Source organism: Scardinius erythrophthalmus (genome assembly GCF_964197995.2).
Source record: "Scardinius erythrophthalmus genome assembly, chromosome: 10".
Taxonomy (NCBI): Eukaryota; Metazoa; Chordata; class Actinopteri; order Cypriniformes; family Leuciscidae; genus Scardinius; species Scardinius erythrophthalmus.
In genome coordinates this window covers 24,404,850-24,431,077 of record NC_138230.1, presented here as the reverse complement: position 1 = coordinate 24,431,077, position 26,228 = coordinate 24,404,850, and the positions used below count along the sequence as shown (strand labels likewise).

Sequence of the window (26,228 nt, the reverse complement as noted above, 5' to 3'; positions counted from 1 at the left end):
GCCCTTTTGTTTGCCATGTTACTTGTTAAGTGTATTGAAGTACGTATGCTGTTCCATGTTTCCATTTGCCTGGTCTGTTCATAGTCAAGTTTTGTTCATGGTTTGTTTCATGTTTTGGATTTTGTTTATACTTTATGTTTTTGGATCTTTGGACACTGAGAATAAACTGCACTTGGGTTCTTTTCACCATCGTCTTCCACGTCAGCAACATTACAGAATACACGACCTACCATGAACCCAGCAGTAGCCCTCCTTCGCCTTGGTCAAGGCAAACGCACCATTGAGCATTTGTGTTTTGGGTGTTGTTTTTGTTTTGGGAAGTTGGTGCTTCTACTTCAGCAACGTTACATTAGGGTTACGAACATTAATTACAATGTTAATGGAAAATACAAAATAGAATTGTATTTGTTTTCTTTTTTCCTCTTTTTTTTTATAAAGTAATGTTTATTTAACCAGGAAAATGTGACAACAATCAAGCACTTGAGTCCTTAGGGCTACAGCTACATGCCACAAGCTTAATGGCCATGCATAGGATAGCCTTAGACTTCCTGCTAGCTGAGAAAAGAGGCATGTGTGCTCTCATAAATGCACTTGTTGTGCCATACCAATGGAGACTGGGCCAGATGGTAACTAACACCAAGGCAATGAGAAAGTTACGTGGACTACAGAATGAGTTAAAGGGGTGATAGAACGCAAAACCAAGTTTACCTTAGCATAGTTGAATAACAGCACCTCGGTGGGTAAAATGGCCATACACAGAATCTCAAAATCCTATGTCACCTCCTTAATATGAAAATCTCAAAACTTTAAACTGCAGCTGTAAAACGTCAACTCAGATGTGACGTAACACTTGGGGGATTTCCTTATTTGGATCTGGTCTGTACCTTTGTTACGCCCCTAAATTTGCATACACACAGCCCACTTTCTGGGCCCAGGAATATCAATGGAGGTCGTGCAGTCAGACACAGTTTAGCCGGAGTGGCTTGAGAATGGCGAGTTCTCGTGGTGGTTAAAGCTGGTGCCTGGAAATGTACTGGGTACAATGGAAATCAAGATCATTTTCTCCTTCAAAAGAACTGTATTTCTTAGGTCTTTAGCTGCTGTCAATTTTGATTTCTTGGGGGCTGTTTACACCTGGCCACTTCATGCATTTTCTGTGATCAGATAGCTATCCGATCGTGAAAAGACCAGGTGTAAATGCCCTCTGAAACACATTCGAGACGGATTAGAATCCGATCGCTCAAACCACTTCAGGAGGAGGTCTGGGCCACATTCCAGACAAAACTAGACAAGTGTAAATGCATCTGGTTGTTGAAACCACATATGTAAATTGTACTCCTCCCAAAAATGCTAAAAAAATAAACGCGTGAGAGCGTGTTATAGGCTATAATGTCATGTTATAGCCAGATATGACGACTACTGCAACACGCATCGCCGCAGATGAGAAGGGGTGGTATTAAAAAGGTCTTAAAAAGACTTCAATTTAACTTGTTCATATCTGTACACCCTGTAGCTATTGTTATCTATCAGGTACAGTGTGATGGTTTGGTTTAATTTAAATATTTATTCGATAGTAGTTTAGATACACAGTGAGTGCTGCCAATCTTCATTGTTTCTTTGATTTGGAGATTTCTCGTTGTAAACCAACCAATCAGTGTGCAGCTCATCTAAATATTTATGAGTATACCATAAAAGGGAGAAAACCGCTCGCTTCATTCTGGAGCTATTTCTCAGGGTTGCATTAGGGCGTATAAAAGAGCCACCGTGGCATTTTCAGCCCAACCATTGTTACATACCCTATTTGGATACCTTAAGGAACAGTGTGAAATACCCTATAAAATCATTCTATCATCCATTTAACTGCCAATGCTGGGAGAAGGTGGTCATTGAGTGGAGTTTTTGATAGGTGGGTGGGGTAGTATAATTCAAATGGCAGTCCCGGTAATAATAATGTGTGTTTGCTTACAGTATGTTTTATGGGACCATGCATTATGAGTTGTGTACAGCAGCAGATACAAAAGATCACTAAAAATAAAACTGAGAACTATTCGTGGCTACACTCCTATTCAGCCTGAGCCAAATTAATATAAAATGGAAATCTATTTGTTGAAGACATTTTGATTAAACATGTTAATAAAATGTAGGTGGGAATGTACTATTTTTTTTTCTTTATCTCTCTAATTAATTTTTCTGTATCATACTAAAGGGCTAGGGTCCTTTTTTAGATAATGCAATTTGCAAGACCTTTTTCCTGTTTGGCTGTCAGAGGCGACGGCACTCCCCAGTAACTGAAAAAAAAAAAAAAAAGAACTGTCTGCTTGCATAACTTCCATATACTATATACAGATCGAGAGACTTAGACTTTCTCAGCTTCTTCTTCACTTCATCTTTCTCTCTGCTGATTGACAATAAAGAACATTCATATTCTCCACCTCAGACTACTGTCTCTTCCTTCAAACTAGTCAAACAAATGTAACTGAGACATTTAATGTAATTAAATGTAATTACATGTAAATGTAAATACAAGGACTCCTCATTTCAGAACACCACTGCACACAACTGATTGTAACCCAGTGATATATTTAAAGTCGGATATATAGTACATTCATGCACACAGTACATACAGTACTTTCACATAAATCAGTAGATATGACTGATTATAGCAAATATCTTCTGTGTGATTGTTTATATCATTGCAAAATGTTAACTATATTATTGCCTAGCTCTAATTTGCTAAATGCCACCATTAGGCATGAAGGCAATATTTTGTACTCTAGAAATGTGTACTCTACTACAGTAAAAAAATACTAAATGTCACAATGCCAAAAAAATTATAATAATAAAAAAAAGGGCCATATTGTAGGGCGAAATATGACCCTGACATATTCATGAGATTAGTCCACATACTGCACACAGTATACTGTACACTGAAAACAACTGTTGAAGCAGTGCAGTAGTACACCATTCCAAACATCCTTTGTTCCCATCCGCATGGTTTTGACCAGTATTGACTGTACTGAACTTGCAGCTGGGCTACAATATGCTTTCACTGCCCCCTAGAGGTAGATTATAAAAGTAATAAAAAAAAATAAAAAAAAAACATTATATTGGTTAAATAATAACAAAACATAATGATTTGCAGATTAATGTTGGGCTGCAACTTCATTTGGGATCATGAATTAAGTATTGCTCAATGGTTTCACATGTCATTAGTGTTATGAAGCAAGTCATTGCGAATATGGCTCAGAAAAATGTAGTTAGTTTAAAAGCTTGAAAAGCGTTCGTTTGCGGATACCAGTTGCTTTAATATTTTGAATCTAATGCAATGAAATTCTTACATTTTTAAGTATGACTTAAGTGCCCAAATACTGTTTTATCTTTATTTTGAAGAGATTATCTACAGTTTTATTAATAAATTAAATATAAAATATTTAACATTAAAACATGAAATTAATAAATGTCTTGGTGTGAAATGTTTTCTTTGAAAAGTTTGCTTAATGCTGTCATTATGACAATAAGTATCTTAACACTGAAGTATCAATGCTTTAAGTGGCCAGTGTAGGCCAGCATAGTGAACATATTTTAGAACCAATGGCATTAAAACACAAGACATTGTGTTGTACTAATACAGGCCACTATGACAGCAACCGTAAAACTGCTCCAGTATCAGCTTTTACTGCAACTCAACTGTGGTGTAGAGCAAACTGAGTTTACAGTTATTGTAAACCCACCCTGAGAGAGAGGGAGAAAAAAATAAGACTGCATCAAATAATACTGTCTTTATGTTTCATTAAAGTGGAATATCTGCAGAGTTTTTCAAATCAAATTTAAAACTTTTTAAGACCTGCCCAAATAAAATTAATACCGTAATACATACAGAACAAACTCATAATCTCCAAATAAATTCTGTATCTTAGATTATTTCACTTATTTAAACAGGCTGCAGCACACATTCAACTGCAAAACAGGGTAACTGCAAGTTAAAAATACTCAAGAGATATTTTATTTAATATATGCATATGTATTGAAATTGGTACCAGTATATTAGTATATTAAATGTTGATTGTTATTGTATTTTGCCAATGCAATAATAATTAGTTTGAAGCAAAAGGCACAAAAAAGATTATTGTGCCATTAATAGTAAAATCTGTGTATTGCATGCATTCAATAATGATTACAACCTGCTCTGAAAGCAAGAACATGTAGAACACGCAGCAGCGCTGTGTTTTGACTTTAAACGTGCAGCGTTCACATTTCAATAAAATTATTGTCTTTTGTTTAGTTGAATGATCCCATTCATTTTAAGTTTAATAATCACATTAACCCGTATCACAATTCCTTTTTTTACCCAAATTTAAGACCATTTGATATTTAAGACCTTAAATTTGATCAAATTGACTTTGGTGAAGATGTTTTAAAAACTTTAAAAGAATCCTTTCAATGTCGACTTCATATGAGTCATGAACAATCACAGTCAATAATAAAATTAGAAGTCAACCTTATTTACTATTTTAGTGCATGTTTCTGAACTGAATGTAAATGATTAATCAGTGCATGTCATTGGACAGAAATATGTAATACTAAAACTTGCTTTGTCAACTTTATTTTACCACTGATATTACTTTCTTTGATTATGCCATGTTAGCCAATAGCATTGTTTCATCAAACTCACATTTCTGGTATGTGTCAGTCTCTTCTCACCATCCAATCAATTGCAGGTGAATAAAATCAAGTCCCTCCCTTTTCTCATTGAATTTCCCCTCAGAAATAGGTCACATGAGTAAGTCAAATGAGGTTAACACTCTTCCATCTCTGACATTATGAACTGTATCCCCTCATCAAACACCCACTATAACAGCACTTCACGAAAGAAAGAGAGAGATAGATGAGAATAAATGGCTGATGGAGGGTGTTACTGTACCATTCTGCATGGGCTCATCTTTCCAGCGGGAGGTGCATTTGTCTGCTTGCTCTAAAATAAATGGGAGAGGCACTTTAAACCTTATTATAAAGACATTTAGAAAAAGCGAGACAGAGAGACAGCTTGCGAACACAGAATTTGGGAAACAGCAAGTTCAGGGCTCGACAGTAAGGATGGTCTGATGACCTGGGACCAGTGTGAGAGAGGTTTGGAGATCAATTCAATTGCACCTTCAGTGTGTTGTAGAAAACTGGAGAAGAAGCATGTGTATGTATATATATATATATATATATATATATACTTGCATCACTAAAGGGGTTTATTCTGCGATAACAACCGGCTGGATGTACAATATCCCGCTTATTACATGGCTTTGCCACATAAGTAAATAATTAGACACAACATATTGACTTGAGTTTAAATATTTTGTTAAGTATATTTTGTTCCGTGGAGAAAGCTGCATTTGTATGAAACATGAGAGCGAGTCTGTGATATCCGGATGACATAATTAAATAATTGTATATATGAAGAGTTCAGATGCAAAAGCCTCTAAGTGCCATCTGAAATTTCCTTCTAAAATGAGTAGTTTTATCAAGCTCGTATATTTTAGTTCAGTAATTTCACTTTAATGACAATTAATAGGTAATTTTCATTGCCATTAAAGTGAAATAAGTGAACATAAACATACAAGCTTGATAAAAATGATCATTCTAGAAGGAAATTTCAGATGGCACTTAGAGGCTTTTGCATCTGAACTCTTCATATATATACCAAATTGCCAAATAGGTGTTATGTTTATAAATAAGTCGCATTTGAGGTCTAAATAATTGCATTCTCACCAAAAAACCTCTTAAAACTACATTCTGTGACACAAAAACAGTACTAGGCCTATTTGTAAAATCATGGTGGGTTTGCTAATTTGCCATGACACTCACTGTAAGAAATGCAGCAAGCAGAGTGATACATATGGGGAAACGGCTCCCTTAGGGATACTGGTAGAATATCGCATGGCTGGAAAAGGCTATCAGCCAATCACATTTAAGAACCAGAACAAACTATATATACCCAATTTAGGTTAAAATTTGCATTTAGTTTTTCTTTAGTGAAGCCTGAACTGTGATTGGGCAGTAGAAAAAAATCCTTATAATTGAGCCCTGAAGACAGCAAACAGAAAAAGAGACTTTTTGGTACTCTTGTCATCCAGGATTATGTTCTCAGTATTAATGTCACAAAAACAGATGTACATCACAGGAAGAGAATGCCGGTATATATCTGTGTCTGAGCGAATATGTAGTGTGAGGCAATGTTTTTCGTGCTGTTTCATAAGAAAATGCTAAAGATAAGGCAATTAACAAACTGAGAAAGTCTGACATGCACGAGTCAGTTTAAAGATCACATTCTAAGGAAGATGTGCAGCTTGCTAAACACAAAGGAAACTATGTGATAACAGAACATGCACATTTATACTTAGATTACAGACACAGGAATTAGGTCAAATAAAATGTCAAATATTGTATTGCAATGGTTACTGTTTTATTTATTGTACTTCAACTAGCTAGAACAGACATCAAATATATATGCTGATACAATACCGATAATAGCTCTGTTTCAAAAACTAGAAATTTTATTTATTCTTTTTGGAGAAGGCAATCCCAGAATCCATTTTCGAGAAAAATATTTCATTCAATAATGAACATAATCAAAAATTTACAATTTTACCCTAAAATCTAACACCACACTCTAAAGGAACTGATCAAGTAGTGTCTCCTGTGTGTTTCTCATTTGGCTGCACAATTATGACAAAAATATTTGTTTTAATATCTGTTATTATTGTTGATTATATCCCCTACCTGTCACGTGTCAGTGTTTGTTTGTATTAGTCACGTCTTCCTTTGTTCTGTTTTCCCGTCACTCATTTGTTTCCATGACAACCTTTATCAGTTCATCTGTATCACTTGTGTTAGTTCATCATCATCTATGTCTACTGTGTTCTGTCAATCAGTGTTCATCAGTGTTTGTATTTATTTCCATTTAGTTCAGTCAGTCTTGGTCCAATCACTGTCCAACTAAGTATGTGTGTACCTTCTGCCTGTCTGTACCTATTTGTATTATATTGTTAGTAAAGTTTGCATTGGAACTTTTGATTCTCCCTCGTCTTCTTCTGCCTGTACCACACTGTGACACTACCGCTATCCCCAATATTTTAATTAGGGCTGCGCATTATTGGAAAAAACCGACATGGCATTATTTACTTTTTCTGAGATATGTGTTGCGATCTGAAGAAATACAGGAAAGTTCACCAGATGATTTGAATAGCTTTGTGTGGAAAGAATAAATCATTCCAGGAGTGCAAAATAAAATTAATTAAAAAAGCTTGAAAATGATTTTTTTTAGTCCATAAAACTGTACTACGGAGCCCCTGAGGGGACCTTTGCAAAAAAATATATATAAAACGCGTGAGCACGCAACAATTTTCCTGTGCGCACACGAAAGTTTCTCGTGAGCATGCGAAAGTCTTTATATATATATATTTTTTTTTTGCAAAGGTCCCTTCAGGGGCTCCGTAGTACTTAATGAACAAATAATTGAAAGTATGGGATACCCAGAATAATCAAAGATCTAAATTAAATCATAATCAATATTTATGATTATTTTCTAATAAGAAACACAATCTAAATTTGATTATCATTTGAAATTGCAGTCAGATTAAGCGTAGAGCTAAAGTAATATTGAAACTAAATTCTAATAAATAAAGTGAACCTCACTGGAGCACTGAAAAGACATACACGCATTATACCTTCGCCCACACCGTTGGATTCCGTCGTTGGGCCAATGGGTGGCATGGTAATCTTGATTATTTATTTGATGAACTGTGCAGCCATAATGCGAGTCTCATAAGCAAGTTGCTGAGTGTTTCAAATAATTTATGTGCAGGGTTTGAATTGGGATTTTAGAGGTTGAGGAGCACAAAGACCTTGAAGTTATACTGGAAGTAGTTAAAATTAAAAACAACATAAAGTATATGTACAGTAGATATAATAAAGATTACCCGATGATACTTCTCAATTCTTTAATAAATCAACGAAAACTCTATTTGTACATTTGCTAAATGGAACGGAATGTGTGTTCTGGTTCAAACTAACCCGGAACATACTGTAACTGTACACATACAAAATGTAACAGAGAAACAAAGAAAATTCTTTTCTCTTTTGATGGTGGAACATCATCCAGATTGTTCCGAATAAAATAAAATAAAAATCCATGGGATGCTGCCTAGCTGTCTATGCAGACTTTATAGGTTTTGGAACAGAGCTAAAGTGTCTAGCGAGTTTTAGATTTTTATGACATTACCTGACATACTGCTGTATATTAGACCTTAAACTTCATTCTCTTGTCATCCACAGACTCGCTGATATCTGACAGACAAACAGAATAAAGTCAAAAGAAGAACGATAAATAAGAAGAAAAACAGAGCAGTAATGAATGCAGTAAAATTTTTGCCTGAGGCTCAAAAAGAAAGTTGCTTTGGCCCACCTTGTTCTTTGCGGTATCGGAGTCGTTCCAGAGTGGTTTGGACCAGCAGAGGCTGAGGAAGACATACAAAATGAGAGAGTCAAACTTACATAATGCAAGGAAATGGTCTTCATCAGAGGAGGGTAAATAACAATATTCATTAAACATTGGACACAAGAGTAGCACTAAAAACTACACTAAACGCTATGGGAACACTTTATAATATCTGCATTCTATGAATCATTAGTTAAGCATTAGTAAATAGTTAATTTATTATTTATAACGCATTGTCCCTACGTTAATAGACACTAGTATGCAGTTATATAAATACAGCTATAAATGTTTTATTCTTGATTTGTTTAATAATTGTATTTTCATACTTTATTAATGATCAATTTATCATTTCTAAATTAAGTATTACATTATTTACAAACCAGTTAATTTGGAGTTGTCAGTGGTTCATAGATAATTTAGAAAGTGTAAGTAAATGATTAATAAACTATTTAAATGTTTATTTATACATATTATTTAGACACACAGTAATAGATACTCAGTGTGTTAATAACTGCTTCACGTATTCCTATTGTAATTCATGATTAATTCAGGTAGTTACAAAATATTTAGTAGTTGTCAGTTAACTTTTTTTGTGAGCTCATCTAAAGTGAGGACTATTTATGCCCCGTAAAGGTTTTACAAAGGAGATGTAAAGGCTCAGTTATCTTCTAAACAGAAAAAGGAAACAAACACAACACAGAGTGATACAGAACATATACATATTTATTTCAAGATGCAAAAAATTCAACTGTACAACTGTACACTTGATATAAAATAAAAAATACAACCTCTGCAATGTCATACAAAATAACAATTCCTGTACACCAGAAAACATAACTGTGCAGTAAAATAAAACTTTGCCTCTGCAATCTGATATAAAAATACATTTCTGTAGTGTAAAAATACTTTAGTTTGATTTAGTTAGATTTATTGTGAAAACTTCCCCAGATTCTAGGTCAGTTAACTTTTGTTTTTAAGGGCAGCAGCTTAAAGGCCTATTTATACTTCTGCATTGAACTCACGCCGTAGCTACGTTGTAGGCTGTGTGTAGCGTGCGTACCCTGACGTGCACCTCTCCAAAAATGTAACAGAGCGTCAACTCTACGCGGACACAAGCGCTGTGATTGGTCTGCTAGGACCGCTCCCTCTGCAAGTGTAAAGGCCTCATTATACTTCTGCGTCGGACCTACGCCGGAGCCTCTACGCTGTAGGCAACGCGTTGGTTTTCATTTATACTTCTGCATCGTTGTCCGCGTTGACGCGCAATTACACTTGCAGAGGGAGCGGTCCTAGCAGACCAATCACAGCACTTGCGTCCGCGTAGAGTTGACGCGCTGTTACATTTTTGGAGAGGTGCACGTCAGGGTACGCCGAAGGGTACGCGCGCCACACACAGCCTACGATGTAGCTACGGCGTGAGTTCGACGCAGAAGTATAAATAGGCCTTAATTGCGCGTCAACGCGGACAACGACGCAGAAGTATAAATGAAAACCAACGCGTTGCCTACAGCATAGAGGCTCCGATGTAGGTCCGACGCAGAAGTATAATGAAGCCTTTAGGCGGGCGTACACGGTGCGAGTTCGGACACTCGGTAAATTGTGAGATATTGCACACGTTACGAGTCAGTTAAACTGATAATCGCTTCAAAGCAGCTGGTACACGGCACGACTGTCCTGCACAAATTTTATCCCGAGCCGGCAGCAATCACGTGAGCTTTCGCGCTAAACACAGAAACTGTCAATGTTGCATGCAGGAAAAGCTTCAGGTAGAAAAAATGACAGAAATGTGTGTGCAAATGATTTGTTGAAAAGCAGAAAATAGTAGCCATTCCTTTCAACATAAAAACTGCCACTGAGGTATAGCCCCATCAACGTGGTTGTGTATGATTTGGCAATAGGGGACAGCTGGTGAAAATTGGGCCGACTACCTGAAGTTTTTAAACATGTTTAAAAATTATCGGGAGGTCGGGAGGTGCTCGTAACGTGCTCGGCTCGGCTCGTAATTCCTCTTACACGCTGCGAGCCGTGACTGTCACGCTGAGGCAAGGATGAAGCAGAGAGAGAATCCAAGTGCAAGCATACATTTAATAAAACAAACAGGAAATCCAGGCGGAACACGGAACTCAGGACAAGAACAGGTAACAGTACATTAAACAACGACCGACAACCAACAACTGAAGCACAGAGGTTTAAATACACAGACAAACAAGCTAAACAAGATAACAAGGGGGTGTGGCTAATTAGAAACACCTGGGAGAACTAATAAGCAAGAAAAACTACAAAGGACTACAAAAACATGACACAGAACAGGAAATAACAAAAGTGCACACAAGACAAGCGAAACACAGGACAGGAAACATTACATAGCCCCCCACCTAAGGAGTGGATTCCAGACACTCCTCAGAAAATAAAAGTCCAGGAGGGTGGTGGGTCTGAGGCGGATCCGGGGGCGGGACGGGGGGCCAGGCCCGTGGAGCGGAAGAGGGCCTGAAGACTCTGGCAGGGCAGAAGGCCAGGGCGGAGCAGGCTGTGCAGGCGACCAGGGCGGAGCAGGCTGTGCAGGCGGCCAGGGCGGAGCAGGCTGTGCAGACGGCCAGGGCGGAGCAGGCTGTGCAGGCGGCCAGGGCGGAGCAGGCTGTGCAGGCGGCCAGGGCGGAGCAGGCTGTGCAGGCGGCCAGGGCGGAGCAGGCTGTGCAGGCGAACAGGGTGGAGGCGACCCTTCAGGCGGCCAGGGAGGAGACGACCCTTCAGGCGACCATGGCACAGGAACAGACATGGGCTCAGAGGAGACCATCTTGTCCGAAGATACAGGCGTGGTTTCGGCCATCTTGTCCAAAGACACAGGCGTGGAGTCGGCCATCTTGTCCGAAGACCTCTCGGGCGGCCACGGCGGTGAAGACCCGTCGGGCGACCACGGCGGTGAAGACCCCTCGGGCGGCCACGGCGGTGAAGACCCCTCGGGCGGCCACGGCGGTGAAGACCCTTCGGGAGGCCACGGCGGTGAAGACCCTTCGGGTGGCCACGGCGGTGAAGACCCTTCGGGTGGCCACGGCGGAGAAGACCCTTCGGGTGGCCACGGCGGTGAAGACCCTTCGGGCGGCCACGGCGGAGAAGACCCCTCGGGTGGCCATGGCGGTGAAGACCCTTCGGGCGGCCACGAACCTTCAGGAGGCCAGGGCGGATCGGACTGGTCCGGAGGTGTATTGCCCCCCCCAAAATTTTCTTGGGGAGGCTCCCCGGTAAAGAGTCCTGGACCAGCGATGAAGAGGGCTTTGAACTGGGCAGGACCAACGGCGAAGAGGGCTTTGAGCTGGGCAGGACCAGCGGTGAAGAAGGTTTTGAGCTGGGCAGCGATGAGAGCTCTGTGCTGGGCAGCGATGAGAGCTCTGTGCTGGGCAGCGATGAGAGCTCTGTGCTGGGCAGATCCAGCGGTGAGGGCTCTGTGCTGGGCAGATCCAGCGGTGAGGGCTCTGTGCTGGGCAGATCCAGCGGTGAGGGCTCTGTGCTGGGCAGATCCAGCGGTGAGGGCTCTGTGCTGGGCAGATCCAGCGGTGAGGGCTCTGTGCTGGGCAGATCCAGTGGTGAGGGCTCTGTCCTGGGCAGATCCAGCGGCGAAGAGGGCTCTGAGCTGGGCGGAACCAGCGGCGAAGAGGGCTCTGAGCTGGGCGGAACCAGCGGCGAAGAGGGCTCTGAGCTGGGCGGAACCAGCGGCGAAGAGGGCTCTGAGCTGGGCGGAACCAGCGGCGAAGAGGGCTCTGAGCTGGGCGGAACCAGCGGCGAAGAGGGCTCTGAGCTGGGCGGGACCAGCGGCGAAGGAGACTCTGGGCTGGCGTGAAGTGCAGGCTTAGCTGGACTGGCGTGAAGCTCTGGATCAGCAGAAGCGACGTGAACCGTCTCTGGATCAGCAGAAGTGACGTGAACAGTCTCTGGATCAGCAAAAGCGACGTGAACAGTCTCTGGATCAGCAGAAGCGACGTGAACAGTCTCTGGATCAGCAGAAGCGACGTGAACAGTCTCTGGATCAGCAGAAGCGACGTGAACAGTCTCTGGATCAGCAGAAGCGACGTGAACAGTCTCTGGATCAGCAGAAGTGACGTGAACAGTCTCTGGATCAGCAGAAGTGCGCTCTGAGCTTGACGGAACCAGTGGCGGCGAAGATGCGGCTGAACTGGACGGGACGTGAAGATCAGGTGTTGACCTTGCGTGCCACGGGAGGAAGCTCTTCAGACATCTGGAGAGTGCCTCTCTCCAATCCAGACCGGAGAGATTGGGAAGCTCCCTTGGGTCAACCTCCCTAGCCCCCAGCCGGTAACACACTTTAATTGCCTCGTCACCCAGAGAGCAAGAGGCAGCTAGAGGAATAAATCCCCAGGTGTACTGGATCAGATCGAGGCTATCCAGGGCCAAGGCCGCGATCTGTCCAGCAAACTCCCGGGTCAGGCTGTGAAAATCAGGCATGACGTGAAGAGACTCAGGCTTTGCAGGCATGACACGAAGAGACTCATTAAATGCTGCTGGATTCATCGTTTGGTCGGTCGTTCTGTCACGCTGAGGCAAGGATGAAGCAGAGAGAGAATCCAAGTGCAAGCATACATTTAATAAAACAAACAGGAAATCCAGGCGGAACACGGAACTCAGGACAAGAACAGGTAACAGTACATTAAACAACGACCGACAACCAACAACTGAAGCACAGAGGTTTAAATACACAGACAAACAAGCTAAACAAGATAACAAGGGGGTGTGGCTAATTAGAAACACCTGGGAGAACTAATAAGCAAGAAAAACTACAAAGGACTACAAAAACATGACACAGAACAGGAAATAACAAAAGTGCACACAAGACAAGGGAAACACAGGACAGGAAACATTACAGTGACCATGCGAGCATCAACGATTCCACTCGATTTCTCCCGAGTGAAAAAAATCATCTGCGAGCTCGTAAAAACAGCAAAAAACGCACCGTTGTACGCTCGCCTTTACCGAAAGCCTTAAAAGCTTTGACAGTATCTTCTAAGTTTTCACACTAAATCAAACTAAATCAAACTAAAGTTGATCAATGAACCGAAACTTGTCCACGATCTGCACTGCTGTTCTCTAATGTTTAAAAGTTAGTACTGAGGTAGTTTTGACACTGTGGAATATTTAGGGCCCAAGCCCTGAAAGGGCGAAGGCCCTATTGTTTTCGTAAGGATTATTATTAGGGCCCAAGCCCTGAAAGGGCGAAGGCCCTATTGTTTTCATTAGGATTATTTTTATTATTATTAGGGCCCAAGCCCTGAAAGGGCGAAGGCCCTATTGTTTTCGGTAGGATTATTTATTATTAGGGCCCAAGCCCTGAAAGGGCGAAGGCCCTATTGTTTTCCTAAGGATTATTATTATTAGGGCCCAAGCCCTGAAAGGGCGAAGGCCCTATTGTTTTCGTTAGGATTATTAGGGCCCAAGCCCTGAAAGGGCGAAGGCCCTATTGTTTTCGTTAGGATTATTATTATTAGGGCCCAAGCCCTGAAAGGGCGAAGGCCCTATTGTTTTCCTAAGGATTATTATTATTATTATTATTAGGGCCCAAGCCCTGAAAGGGCGAAGGAAACGAATTTATGGCGAGAAAAGAGAAACAGGAAGGGTGTTATAACTTCTGCATACATTGACTGATCTTGATAAAACGTCAGCAGTGTGTTCGTGGTAAAAGGCCGATCACATGGATGTGACAATTGTGAGTCAAAGTTATAGCGCCACCAACTGGCAGCAGGAAGTGTGTCACTTTCAAAATGCTTTGAAATCACCCTCTTATTTTTACCCGATTTGCTTCAAACTTTATATGTATAATGTAGACACACGGCAGATGTAGACCTGTGAAAGGATTACTGATATCTTAGATACTGTTGCCGTGGCAATGCATCAAACTTTAATTATCTTTTTGGATGCTTTTGAGACTTTTAAGATGCTTGAAATTGGATGAAACTCGCTAGACACATCACATTTATTAGCCAGTAGACATGTGCAAAGTTTCAGAAACGGGCGTGGTGAGGGGCTCAGTAGCGCCACCTTTAGTCAAAAATGGGGGCTTAGTTTTACATAGAGTCTTAAAACTTGGTATATTGTTCTCATCGAGCCGGACAACTTTCTAATTTACATTCATTACCTCCGACCAATCGGAAGTCAGATATTTTTATTTGAATGTGGATTTTCTCCCTCTCTCTCTCTCTGACCCTGCGTCTCTGTGTGTGTGTGGGGTGTGGGGTGGGGGTGGGGGGGGGGGTGTCTTTTGAGTTTAAATCTTTTTTTTCAAGGTTTCAGGGCCTTTTGGGGCCCTTAACGTGCTCGAAAACTCTTGAAACTTTGCACACAGGTCAGAACCCACGGCCATGAGGGCCGGGCTGAAGCTGGTACCCGGGCGTGGCCGGGGGGCTCAACAGCGCCCCCTTGAACGGGGTTCTAAAACTTGGTCCATATATCAAACACGCTTGCATGAAATTAATATGAAACTCGGTACACATATAGATCTCATCGTGCCGAACAACTTTCCCCGGTCAAGTTTTAGGCCAGCCCAACAGGAAGTCGGCTATTATGGGTTGTTTGGAAAACGCTTGCTGTGGAATGTGAAATACTAGAAAATTCACCGTGTCCCCTCCAAACTCGGTGTGCATGTAGTCAAGACTTTGAGGATGCTAAATTGCAGACGGATTTTTGATATCTCGAACGGTTTGGCCATGAGAGGGAATCAAATTTATGGCAAGAAAAGAGAAACACGAAGTGGAATAACTTCTGCATACATTAACTGATCTTGATGAAACTTCAGCAGTGTGTTCGTGGTAAGAGGCCGATCAGATGGATGTAACTATTGTTAGTCAAAGTTATAGTGCCACCAACTGGCAGCAGGAAGTGTGTCACTTTCAACATGCTTTTGACAAAAGTGGGGGGGTTAGTTTTAAATACAGTAAAAAAAAAATTAGTTTGTATATTTTTCTTATCAAGCCGGACAACTTTCTAATTTACATTCATTAGCTCCAGCCATCAGGAAGTTAGATATTTTGGTCTGAATGTGGATTTTTTTGCAAAATCAGCCTCTGAATTTTTAGCCACTCCTCTTAAACTATTTATTTTATTCCCACCAAACTTTTTCAACATTATGAAAATACATGAAATATGCTAAATTGTGAACGGATAATAAATATCTCAAACGGTTTTGCTATGGCGAGGGATTAAAGAAATGTCCAAAAAGGAAACACTAAAAGCGCTAACGACGTAGAAATGCGCTAAGCCCCACCGACGTGATTTGATTGACATCTGGTTTTGGCATAGACCCCGTCCTCGGTGATCTGTGTACACCATCCTCCATTGTTTCAACGACAGCCGGTAATGTCTCCTAAGAAGTGTAGGTGTTCTGTTGTGGGATGTAAGAATGGACATACTAGTCTTCACTGACATCAGAGCCACTGAAAACGCAGCGGATGGATTTTATTTATGAAGAAAAGGCGCCACTTAAACTTCCTAAATACGAGATTCATTTTCTGACTGACTGTTTAGTGAACGAGGGTCAAAGTTAATCCTCAAGTGTGGAACTGAAACTTCACAAATGCATTCTGGGGACACCCAACACCAATATTACATCTTCTAAAAAGGGGCATAATGGGTGCCCTTTAAAGTAATGTCAAAAAAGGACACACTAAAAGCCTCATATCTTCTAAAAATGTAATTATACACCATTTATTTCTATATAAAATTATACAAATATCAGAACTATACCCATTTTATTCTTTTTTTTTGTTTGTTTGTTTGTTTTCAATTTAAGAATTATGTTTGAGTTTAAAAACAACCACAATGTTTCAGTCCAAAAACTAGATAAATCATGTCATGTCATGGATTGCTTAAATGTATTTTTATTTTTTTATTTCGTTTTGGCTTGTTTGTAGTTATTTTTTTATTCTTGTTCCGTTCTGAATATCGTTACATTTAAAGGATTTGTTGTGGAATATTATGAGTGTATCATAAAATCAGAATGATTCTCTCGATTTAGCGATTCCCTAGTTATCTTTTTATTAGATTTTATTTTGTTGTTCTAATCAGCTCAGGCAAGTAAAATTCTCTGTGTCTTGTCCCTAAAATGTATATATATATACACACACACACACACAGTATATAATGTCTATATATATATATATATATATATATATATATATATATATATATATATATATACATCATATACTATATATATATATACACATCATATACTGTGTTTATATATATATATATATATATATATATATATATATATATATATATATATATATATATGTATATGTATAAGCCGGCGGGACCGCCACCCCGGTGCCTTTAGGTAACCGGCTTGGGCCCGTAATCGCTGCTCGCAGCTATATTTTATTATTAGGGCCCAAGCCCTGAAAGGGCGAAGGCCCTATTGTTTTCTATAGGATTATTATTAGGGCCCAAGCTATATTTATTATTATTATTAGGGCCAAGCCCTGAAAGGGAGAAGGCCCTATTGTTTTCATTAGGATTATTAGGGCCCAAGCCCTGAAAGAGCGAAGGCCCTATTGTTTTCGGTAGGATTATTATTATTATTATTATTAGGGCCCAAGCCCTGAAAGGGCGCAGAGCCCTATTGCTTTCGTTAGGATTATTAGGGCCCAAGCCCTGAAAGGGCGAAGGCCCTATTGTTTCCGGTAGGATTATTTATTATTATTATTATTGTTAGGGCCCAAGCCCTGAAAGGGCGAAGAGCCCTATTGTTTTCGGTAGGATTATTAGGGCCCAAGCCCTGAAAGGGCGAAGGCCCTATTGTTTCCGGTAGGATTATTAGGGCCCAAGCCCTGAAAGGGCGAAGGCCCTATTGTTTTCGGTAGGATTATTAGGGCCCAAGCCCTGAAAGGGCGAAGGCCCTATTGTTTTCGTAAGGATTATTAGGGCCCAAGCCCTGAAAGGGCGAAGGCCCTATTGTTTCCGGTAGGATTATTATTATTAGAGCCCAAGCCCTGAAAGGGCGAAGGCCCTATTGTTTCCGGTAGGATTATTTATTATTATTATTATTATTATTATTAGGGCCCAAGCCCTGAAAGGGAGAAGAATTGGGGGAGAAGAATTGGGGGAGAAGGCCCCCATAAGAGGGGGGGGTTAGTTTTATCAACAGCAACAAAACTTGGTATGTGTATTGTTCTCATCAAGACGGACAACTTTCTAATTTACATTAACGATCTCCGACCAACAGGAAGAGAGATATTTTGGTTTGAATGTGGATTTTCTGAAGAATTTTCTCTCCCTCTCTCTGTGTCTCTGTGTGTGTGAGGGGAGGGGGGGATTTGACTATTGCTTTTACATTGTTAATCAAGGTTTCAGGGGCTTTTGGGGTCCTAAACGTGTTCAAAAACTCTTGAAACTTTGCACACAAGTCAGAATCCCCTGCCATCAGGGACGGGCTGAAGCTGGTACCCGGGCGTGGCACAGGGGCTCAACAGCGCCCCCTTGAATGGTGTCCCAAAACTTGGTCCATAGATCAAACACGCTTGCATGAATTAATATGAAACTCGGTACACATATAGATCTCATCGGGCCGAACAACTTTGCCCCCGTCAAGTTTTACACCAGCCCAACAGGAAGTCGGCTATTATGGGTTGTTTGGAAAACGCTTGCTGTGGAATGCGAAGTACTCCTCCTAGAGAATTCATCCAATCCCCACCAAACTCAGTGTGCATGAAGTCAAGACATTGAGGATTCTAAATTGCGGACGGATTTTTGATATCTCGAACGGTTTGGCCGTGGCGAGGAAACGAATTTATGGCGAGAAAAGAGAAACACGAAGTGGAATAACTTATGCATACATTAACTGATCTTGATGAAACTTCAGAAGTGTGTTCGTGGTAAGAGGCCGATCAGATGGATGTAACTAATGTGAGTCAACGTTATAGCGCCACCAACTGGCAGGAGGAAGTGTGTCACTTTCAAAATGCTTTTGACAAAAGTGGGGGGGTTAGTTTTAACTACAGTAAAAAAAAAATTGTTTGTATATTGTTCTCATCAAGCCGGACAACTTTCTAATTTATATTCATTAGCTCCGGCCATCAGGAAGTCAGATATTTTGGTCTGAATGTGGATTTTTTTGCAAAATCAGCCTCTGAATTTTTAGCCACTCCTCTTAAACTATTTATTTTATTCCCACCAAACTTTTTCAACATGATGAAAAAACATTAAATATGCTAAATTGTGAATGGATAATAAATATCTCAAATGGTTTTGCTATGGCGAGGGATTAAAGTAATGTCCAAAAAGGAAACACTAAAAATCTTCTAAAAATGTAATTTTATACCATTTATTTCTATATAAAAGTATACAAATATCACAACTAAACCCATTTTATTCTGTTTTTGCAATTCAAGAGAAGAAGAATGAAAAAGTTAAAAACAGGCTATTTAGTGCTATTTGGTTAAAAATAAAAAGCAAACATAGGGCTATACTGCCCTCTTGTGTCCAAAAGGACATCAAAATAGTATATAAAACTTTTTACCAGGTAGGCCAAAATTGTATTTAAATATACATTTATTAGGTATGTGTCTGAGGATAATTTCCCACCGGTTAATCGACGTGTAACACCGCTGGGGGCTTTTGAATTGCCAACTTAAAAACGAAAGTAAAATATGTTCGTCCGTACTGACATTGATAGTGGTTGAGCGAGCGTTTCAAATGAATTCCTATGGAAGTAAGAATTAACTGAAAAACGTTCACTCGGTTCTGCTCGTTCCTCACCGTGGATGCGCACCGTTTTAAATCGCTAATATGAGCATTTTAGTTTAATTTTAAAATTAGCACCTTTTGGGGGGAGGATTGCTTGAAATTATTTTACAAAAGCACAATGTTGTGTTTTATTGCGACTGTACACAAATATAAGTTAACACTTTGCAGTTTGAATGTCGTCCTGTATAATGGCGGAGTATGTTTTTATGTGTCCACTGTTCAATCGCACCCACGCCACACACACACACACACACACGGATTACTATCTTTGTTGGGACTCTCCATAGACTTAATGGTTTTATACTGTACAAACTGTATATTCTATCTCCTCACACTAACCCTAGCCCTAAACCTACCTATCCCAGAAAACTTTCTGCATTTTTACATTTCCAAAAAAACTCATTCTGTATGATTTATAAGCTTGTTTACCCATGAGGACCTCTATTTAGGTCCCCACTGTGACACGAGTCCCCATGAGTCTGTGTGCATTCAGGTTGAAGTCCCCACCGGGATAAAAAAAACATGAACACACACACATTCCAGCATTGTAATCTTGACTTCGCAGCCTGTTCATTATAGCCTTCATAAAATATAATAATAAAATAGTCAACCTAACATATAAAAATTACACTGCTCTAAATAGTCAGTAGTACAATTCATACATTCACAGTAAGCACCGCTCCACTGTGATGTTTCCAAGCACATTTTTGCGCTTGTGAAGAGGATGATTTTTTTCCATCGATATTGGAACACAGGTAAAGAACAAAGCCTATAATAAAGAATAGTTTAGCATCCAAATACATCGCAAATGTTGAAACATTTTGATTCTAATGAGAGGGTTACGTGAGCCCAACACTACTTTCTTTCTTTTTTATTTTTACATTAAATTTAAAGGATTTGTTGTGGAATATTTTGAGTGTATCATAAAATCAGAATAAGGTAAGTCAAGTAATATTTTTGGTCTTTTATATACATATATAAAACCCGTGTGCAAAGTTTCATGAGTTTTTGAGTCTCTTAAGGGCCCCAAAAGCCCCCCGAACCCTTGAACAATAATAATAAATATAGCTGCGAGCAGCAATGAAGGGCCAAAGCCGGCGGTACCGCCACCCCGGTGCCTTTAGGTAACTAAAGGCACCGGGGTTGCGGTGCCACCGGCTTGGGCCCGTAATCGCTGCTCGCAGCTATATTTGTTTATTTTTAGGGCCCAAGCCCTGAAAGGGCGAAGAGCCCTATTGTTTTCGGTAGGATTATTAGGGCCCAAGCCCTGAAAGGGCGAAGGCCCTATTGTTTCCGGTAGGATTATTAGGGCCCAAGCCCTGAAAGGGCGAAGGCCCTATTGTTTTCGGTAGGATTATTTATTATTATTATTATTATTATTATTATTATTATTTTTCTGTCAACCTTTCGAGCACTTTTGAGACCCTTAACGTGCTCGAAAACTCTTGAAACTTTGCACACGGGTCAGAACCCGCGGCCATCAGGGCCGGGCTGAAGCTGGTACCCGGGCGTGGCAGGGGGGCTCGACAGCGCCCCCTTGAACGGGGTCCGAAAACTTGGTCCATAAATCAGACACGCTTGCATGTAATAATATGAAACTCGGTACACATATAGATCTCATCGGGCCGAACAGCTTTCGTACTTTTACTTTTTACGCCAGCCCAACAGGAAGTCGGCTATTATGGGTTGTTTTGAAACGCATGCTGTGGAATTTAATGTACTCCTCCTAGAGAATTCATCCAATCGCCTCCAAACTCGGTCAGCATGAAGTCAAGACATTGAGGATGCTAAATTGCGGACAGATTTTTGATATCTCGAACGGTTTGGCCGTGGCAAGGAAACGAATTTATGGCGAATAAGGGACACAGGAAGTGTGTTATAACTTCAGCATACATTATCTGATCTTGATGAAACTTCAGCAGTGTGTTCGTTGTGAGAGGCCGAACACAAGGATGTGACTATTGTGAGTCAAAGTTATAGCGCCACCAACTGGCAGCAGGAAGTGTGTCACTTTCAAAATGCTTTGAAATCACTCTCTTATTTTTACCCGATTTGCTTCAAACTTTATGTGTATAATGTAGACACACGGCAGATGTAGACCTGTGAAAGGATTATTGATATCTTAGATACTGTTGCCATGGCAACGCATCAAACTTTAATATTCTTTTTTGATGCTTTTGAGACTCTTAACATACTTCAAATTGCATGAAACTCGACAGACACATCACACTTATTATCCAGTAGACATGGGCAAAGTTTCAGAAACGGGCGTGGTGAGGGGCTCAGTAGCGCCACCTTTAGTCAAAAATGGGGGCTTAGTTTTACCTAGAATCACAAAACTTGGTATGTATATTGTTCTTATCGAGCCGGACAACTTTCTAATTTACACTTATTAGCTCAAAGCAACAGAAAGTCAGATATTTTGGTTTGAATGTGATTTTTTGGAGAATTTTCTCTCTCTCTCTGTCTCTGAGTGTGTGAGGGGTGGGGGTGATTTGTCAGTTGAGTGAGATTTACTTTTTCATTTGTTTTTCAAGGTTTCTGGGGCTTTTGGGTCCCTAAACGTGCTCGAAAACTCTTGAAACTTTGCACACAGGTCAGAACCCGCGGCCATCAGGGCGGGGCTGAATCTGGTAGCCGGGCGTGGCAGGGGGGCTCAACAGCGCCCCCTTGGACGGGGTTCTAAAACTTGGTCCATATATCAAACACGCTTGCATGAATTCATTTGAAACTCGGTACACAAATAGATCTCATCGGGCCGAACTACTTTCGTGCTCTAAGTTTTACGCCAGCCCAACAGGAAGTCGGCTATTTAGGGTTGTTTGGAAACGCTTGCTGTGGAATTTAATGTACTCCTCCTAGGAAATACATCGATTCGCCTCCAAACTCAGTCAGCGTGAAGTCAAGACATTGAGGATGCTAAATTGCGGACGGATTTATGATATCTCGAACGGTTTGGCCGTGGCGAGGAAACGAATTAATGGCGAGAAAAGAGAAACACGAAGTGTTATAACTAATGCATACATTAACTGATCTTTATGAAACTTCAGCAGTTTGTTCATGGTAAGAGGCCGATCAGATGGATGTAACTATTGTGTGTCAAAGTTAAAGCGCCACCAACTGGCAGCAGGAAATGTGTCACTTTCAAAATGCTTTTGACAAAAGTGGGGGGGGGGGGTCGTTTTACCTACAGTAGCACAACTCAGTACGTATGTTGATCTCATCGACCCGGACAACTTTCTAATTTAAAGTCATTAGCTCCGACCATCAGGAAGTCAGATATTTTGGTTTGAATGTGGATTTTTTGCAAAATCAGCCTCCAAAAGGCACTAAAAGCCTCAAATCTTCTAAAAATGTAATTTTATACCATTTATTTCTATATAAAAGTATACAAATATCACAACTAAACCCATTTTATTCTGTTTTTAAAAAGAATTTTATTCTAATTTTATTCTAAATTTTAAAACAGTAAAGTAAAAAAAAAATTCAAGTCATACTTAGGGCTATACTGCCCTCTTGTGTCCAAAAGGACATCAAAATAATATATAAAACTTTTTACCAGCTAGGCCAATAATGTATTTAAATATACATTTATTAGGTATGTGTCTGAGGATATTTTCCCACCGGTTAATCGACGTGTGTGACACGAGCGGGTGCTTTTAAAACGCTAATATAAAAGTGAAAGAAAAATACGGACGTCCGCACGGACATTTATAATGGTGCACACACAAATCACACACACGTTGGAAAGAATTATGCTTTTAAACAACACTAAACCGCCATTAGATGTCGCCAAGTGACCGTCTTAATGAGCGAGTCATTGATTAATTCATTCAAACGATTCGAAATCCATAAACATATACAGATCCATAAACATGGATCCATAAACATCCAATCCATAAACATAAACAGATGTTTATGGATTGATCATTCAATCTTTGAGTCAACCAATTCGTTCAAAATGCTGAATCATTCAGTTATGAGAAAACACGTTCCTGTGAGATGCGTTCTTCTGTGATCTTTGTTTAACTATTTTCGCTGCTGAAACAGAACAAAAACAGTCAATATTGTATCTAAAATGTAAATGACTTCATTTTAACTGTTAATATCCTGTTGTATGAAATCAATGTCACAGTTTCAATTGTGATTGTATTCAGGAAAAGTTAGGTACGGAGAGCGAGCGATTTCAACGAAATCAGAACTAAACCCATTTTATTCTTTTATTATTATTATTATTCAATTTAAGAATTATGTTTGAGTTTAAAAAAAGCCAGAATGTTTTAGTCCAAAAAATAAATAAATCATGCCATGGATTGCTTGAAATTATTTTTTTTAATTATATTTATTTTTTTCGTTTTGGCTTTGTTTATAGTTTATTTTTTATTTTTTATTCTTGTTCCGTTCGGAATATCATTACATTTAAAGGATTTGTTGTGGAATATTTTGAGTGTATCATAAAATCAGAATATTCTCTCGATTTAGTGATCCCCTACTTATTATTTTATTTTATTTTTTTCTTTGTTCTAATCAGGTCAGGCAAGTAAAATTATCTGTGTCTTGTCCCTTAAATTTATTTATATATATATATATATATATATATATATATATATATATATATATATATATATGTATGTGTGTGTGTGTGTATATATATATATATATATATATATATGTGTGTGTGTGTGTGTGTGTGTATATATATATATATATATATATATATATATATATATATATATGTATGTGTGTGTGTGTGTGTGTATATATATATATAAATATAAATATAGCTGCGAGCAGCGATGGAGGGCCAAAGCCGGCGGTACCGCCACCCTGGCACCAGGATTGCGGTGCCACTGGCTTGGGCCCGTAATCGCTGCTCGCAGCTATATTTTATTATTATTATTATTATTTTGTCAACCTTTCGGGCACTTTTGGGGTCCTTAACATGTTCGAAAACTCTTGAAATTTTGCACACACATCAGAACCCGCGGCCATCAGGGCCGGACTGAAGCTGGTACCCGGGCGTGGCAGGGGGGCTCGACAGTGCCCCCTGGAATGGTGTCCGAAAACTTGGTCCATAAATCAAACACACTTGCATATAATAATATGAAACTCAGTACACATATAGATCTCATCGGGCCGAACAACTTTCATGCTCTAAGTTTTACACCAGCCCAACAGGAAGTCGGTTATTATACGTTATTTGGAAAACGCATACAATGGAATGTGAAATACTCCTCCTAGGGAATTCATCCGATCGCCAACAAACTCGGTGTGAATGAAGTCAAGACATTGAGGATGCTAAATTGCGAACGGATTTTTGATATCTCGAACGGTTTGGCCGTGGCGAGGAAACAAATTTAAGGCGAATAATGGGACACAGGAAGTGTGTTATAACTTCTGCATACATTAACTGATCTTGATTAAACTTCAGAAGTGTGTTCGTTGTAAGAGGCCGATCACATTGATGTGACTATTGTGAGTCAAAGTTATAGCGCCACCAACTGGCAGCAGGAAGTTTGTCATTTTCAAAATGCTTTGAAATCACCCTCTTATTTTCACCCGATTTGCTTCAAACTTTGTGTGTATAATGTAAATACATGGCAGATGTAGACCTGTGAAAGGATTATTGATATCTTAGATACTGTTGCCGCGGCAACGCATCAAACTATAATATGATTTTCGGATGCTTTTGAGACTCTTTGCATGCTTGAAATTGGATGAAACTCGACACACACATAACACTTATTAGCCAGTAGACATGTGAAAAGTTTCAGAAATGGGCGTGGCAGGGGGGCTCAACAGCGCCACCTTGAACAGGGTCTGAAAACTTGGTCCATATATCAAACACGCTTGCATGAATTAATATGAAACTCGGTACACATATAGATCTCATCGGGCCGAACAACTTTCCCTCTGTCAAGTTTCACGCCAGCCCAACAGAAAGTCAGCTATTATGGGTTGTTTGGAGAACGCTTGCTGTGGAATTTGAAACACTCCTCCTAGAAAATTAATTAAATTGTCACCAAACTCGGTGTGCATGAAGTCAAGACATTGAGGATTCTAAATTGCGGACGGATTTTTGATATCTCGAACGGTTTGGTCGTGGTGAGGAAACGCATTTATGGCGAGAAAAGAGAAACACGAAGTGGTATAACTTCAGCATACATTAAGTCAAGTCAAGTCAAGTCAAGTCAAGTTTATTTATATAGCCCTTTTCACAACACAGGTTGTATCAAAGCAGCTTCACAGTAATAAATTAGAACAATACATCAATGTTTGTTTCTAGTGGAACGTCTACGTTTGGTAATGCTGATCAATAGTATCGTTGATTGATTAATTAAATTAAATATCCCCAAATATCCCCAACTGAGCAAGCCAAAGGCAACAGTGGCAAGGAACCGAAAAACTCCATCAGGTGACCTAATGGAGAAAAAAAAAAAACTTGGGAGAACCCGGGCTCAGTCGGGGGCCAGTTCTCCTCTGGCGTTTATGAACTAGAGGTCGGATTTAACTGTAGGATTAAAAGTATTATATGAATGCCTGACTGAAGAGATGCGTCTTTAATCTAGTTTTAAACTGGGAGAGCGAGTCTGAGCAACGAACAGTATCCGGAAGACTATTCCAGAGTTTTGGTGCTAAATGTGAAAATGCTCTCCCTCCTTTGGTGGACCTAGATATCCTAGGTATGACCAAAAGCCTCGAATTTAGTGACCTTAAAGAGCGCGATGGATTATAGGGCGATAGAAGATCCGTTAAATAGACTGGAGCTAAGCCGTTTAGGGCTTTATAAGTCAGTAGCAATACCTTGTAATTAATACGGGACTTTATAGGTAACCAATGTAGGGATGATAAAATCGGTGTTATATGATCATATTTTCTTGATCTAGTTAGAACTCTAGCGGCGGCATTTTGGACTAACTGTAGCTTGTTTATTGAGGATGCAGGACAACCGGCTAATAACGCATTACAGTAATCTAGTCTCGAGGTCATG

At 40.0% G+C, this 26,228-nt stretch overlaps 1 protein-coding gene across 10 annotated transcripts in view; it reads right to left on the bottom strand.

Annotated features, from left to right (window-relative positions):
• Positions 1-26,228, bottom strand: part of thrb (thyroid hormone receptor beta) — a 252,796-nt gene that overhangs the window by 54,899 nt on the left and 171,669 nt on the right. For all 10 annotated transcript variants that reach the window (XM_081375854.1, XM_081375851.1, XM_081375849.1 and 7 more), the window contains 3 exons: positions 8,456-8,507; positions 8,273-8,337; positions 4,922-4,972 (listed from right to left, as the gene is read on the bottom strand). In XM_081375854.1, the coding sequence (XP_081231980.1) occupies positions 4,922-4,972; positions 8,273-8,279 (58 nt within the window). In that variant the 5' untranslated portion in view covers positions 8,280-8,337; positions 8,456-8,507. The remainder of the gene's footprint in view (positions 1-4,921; positions 4,973-8,272; positions 8,338-8,455; positions 8,508-26,228) is intronic.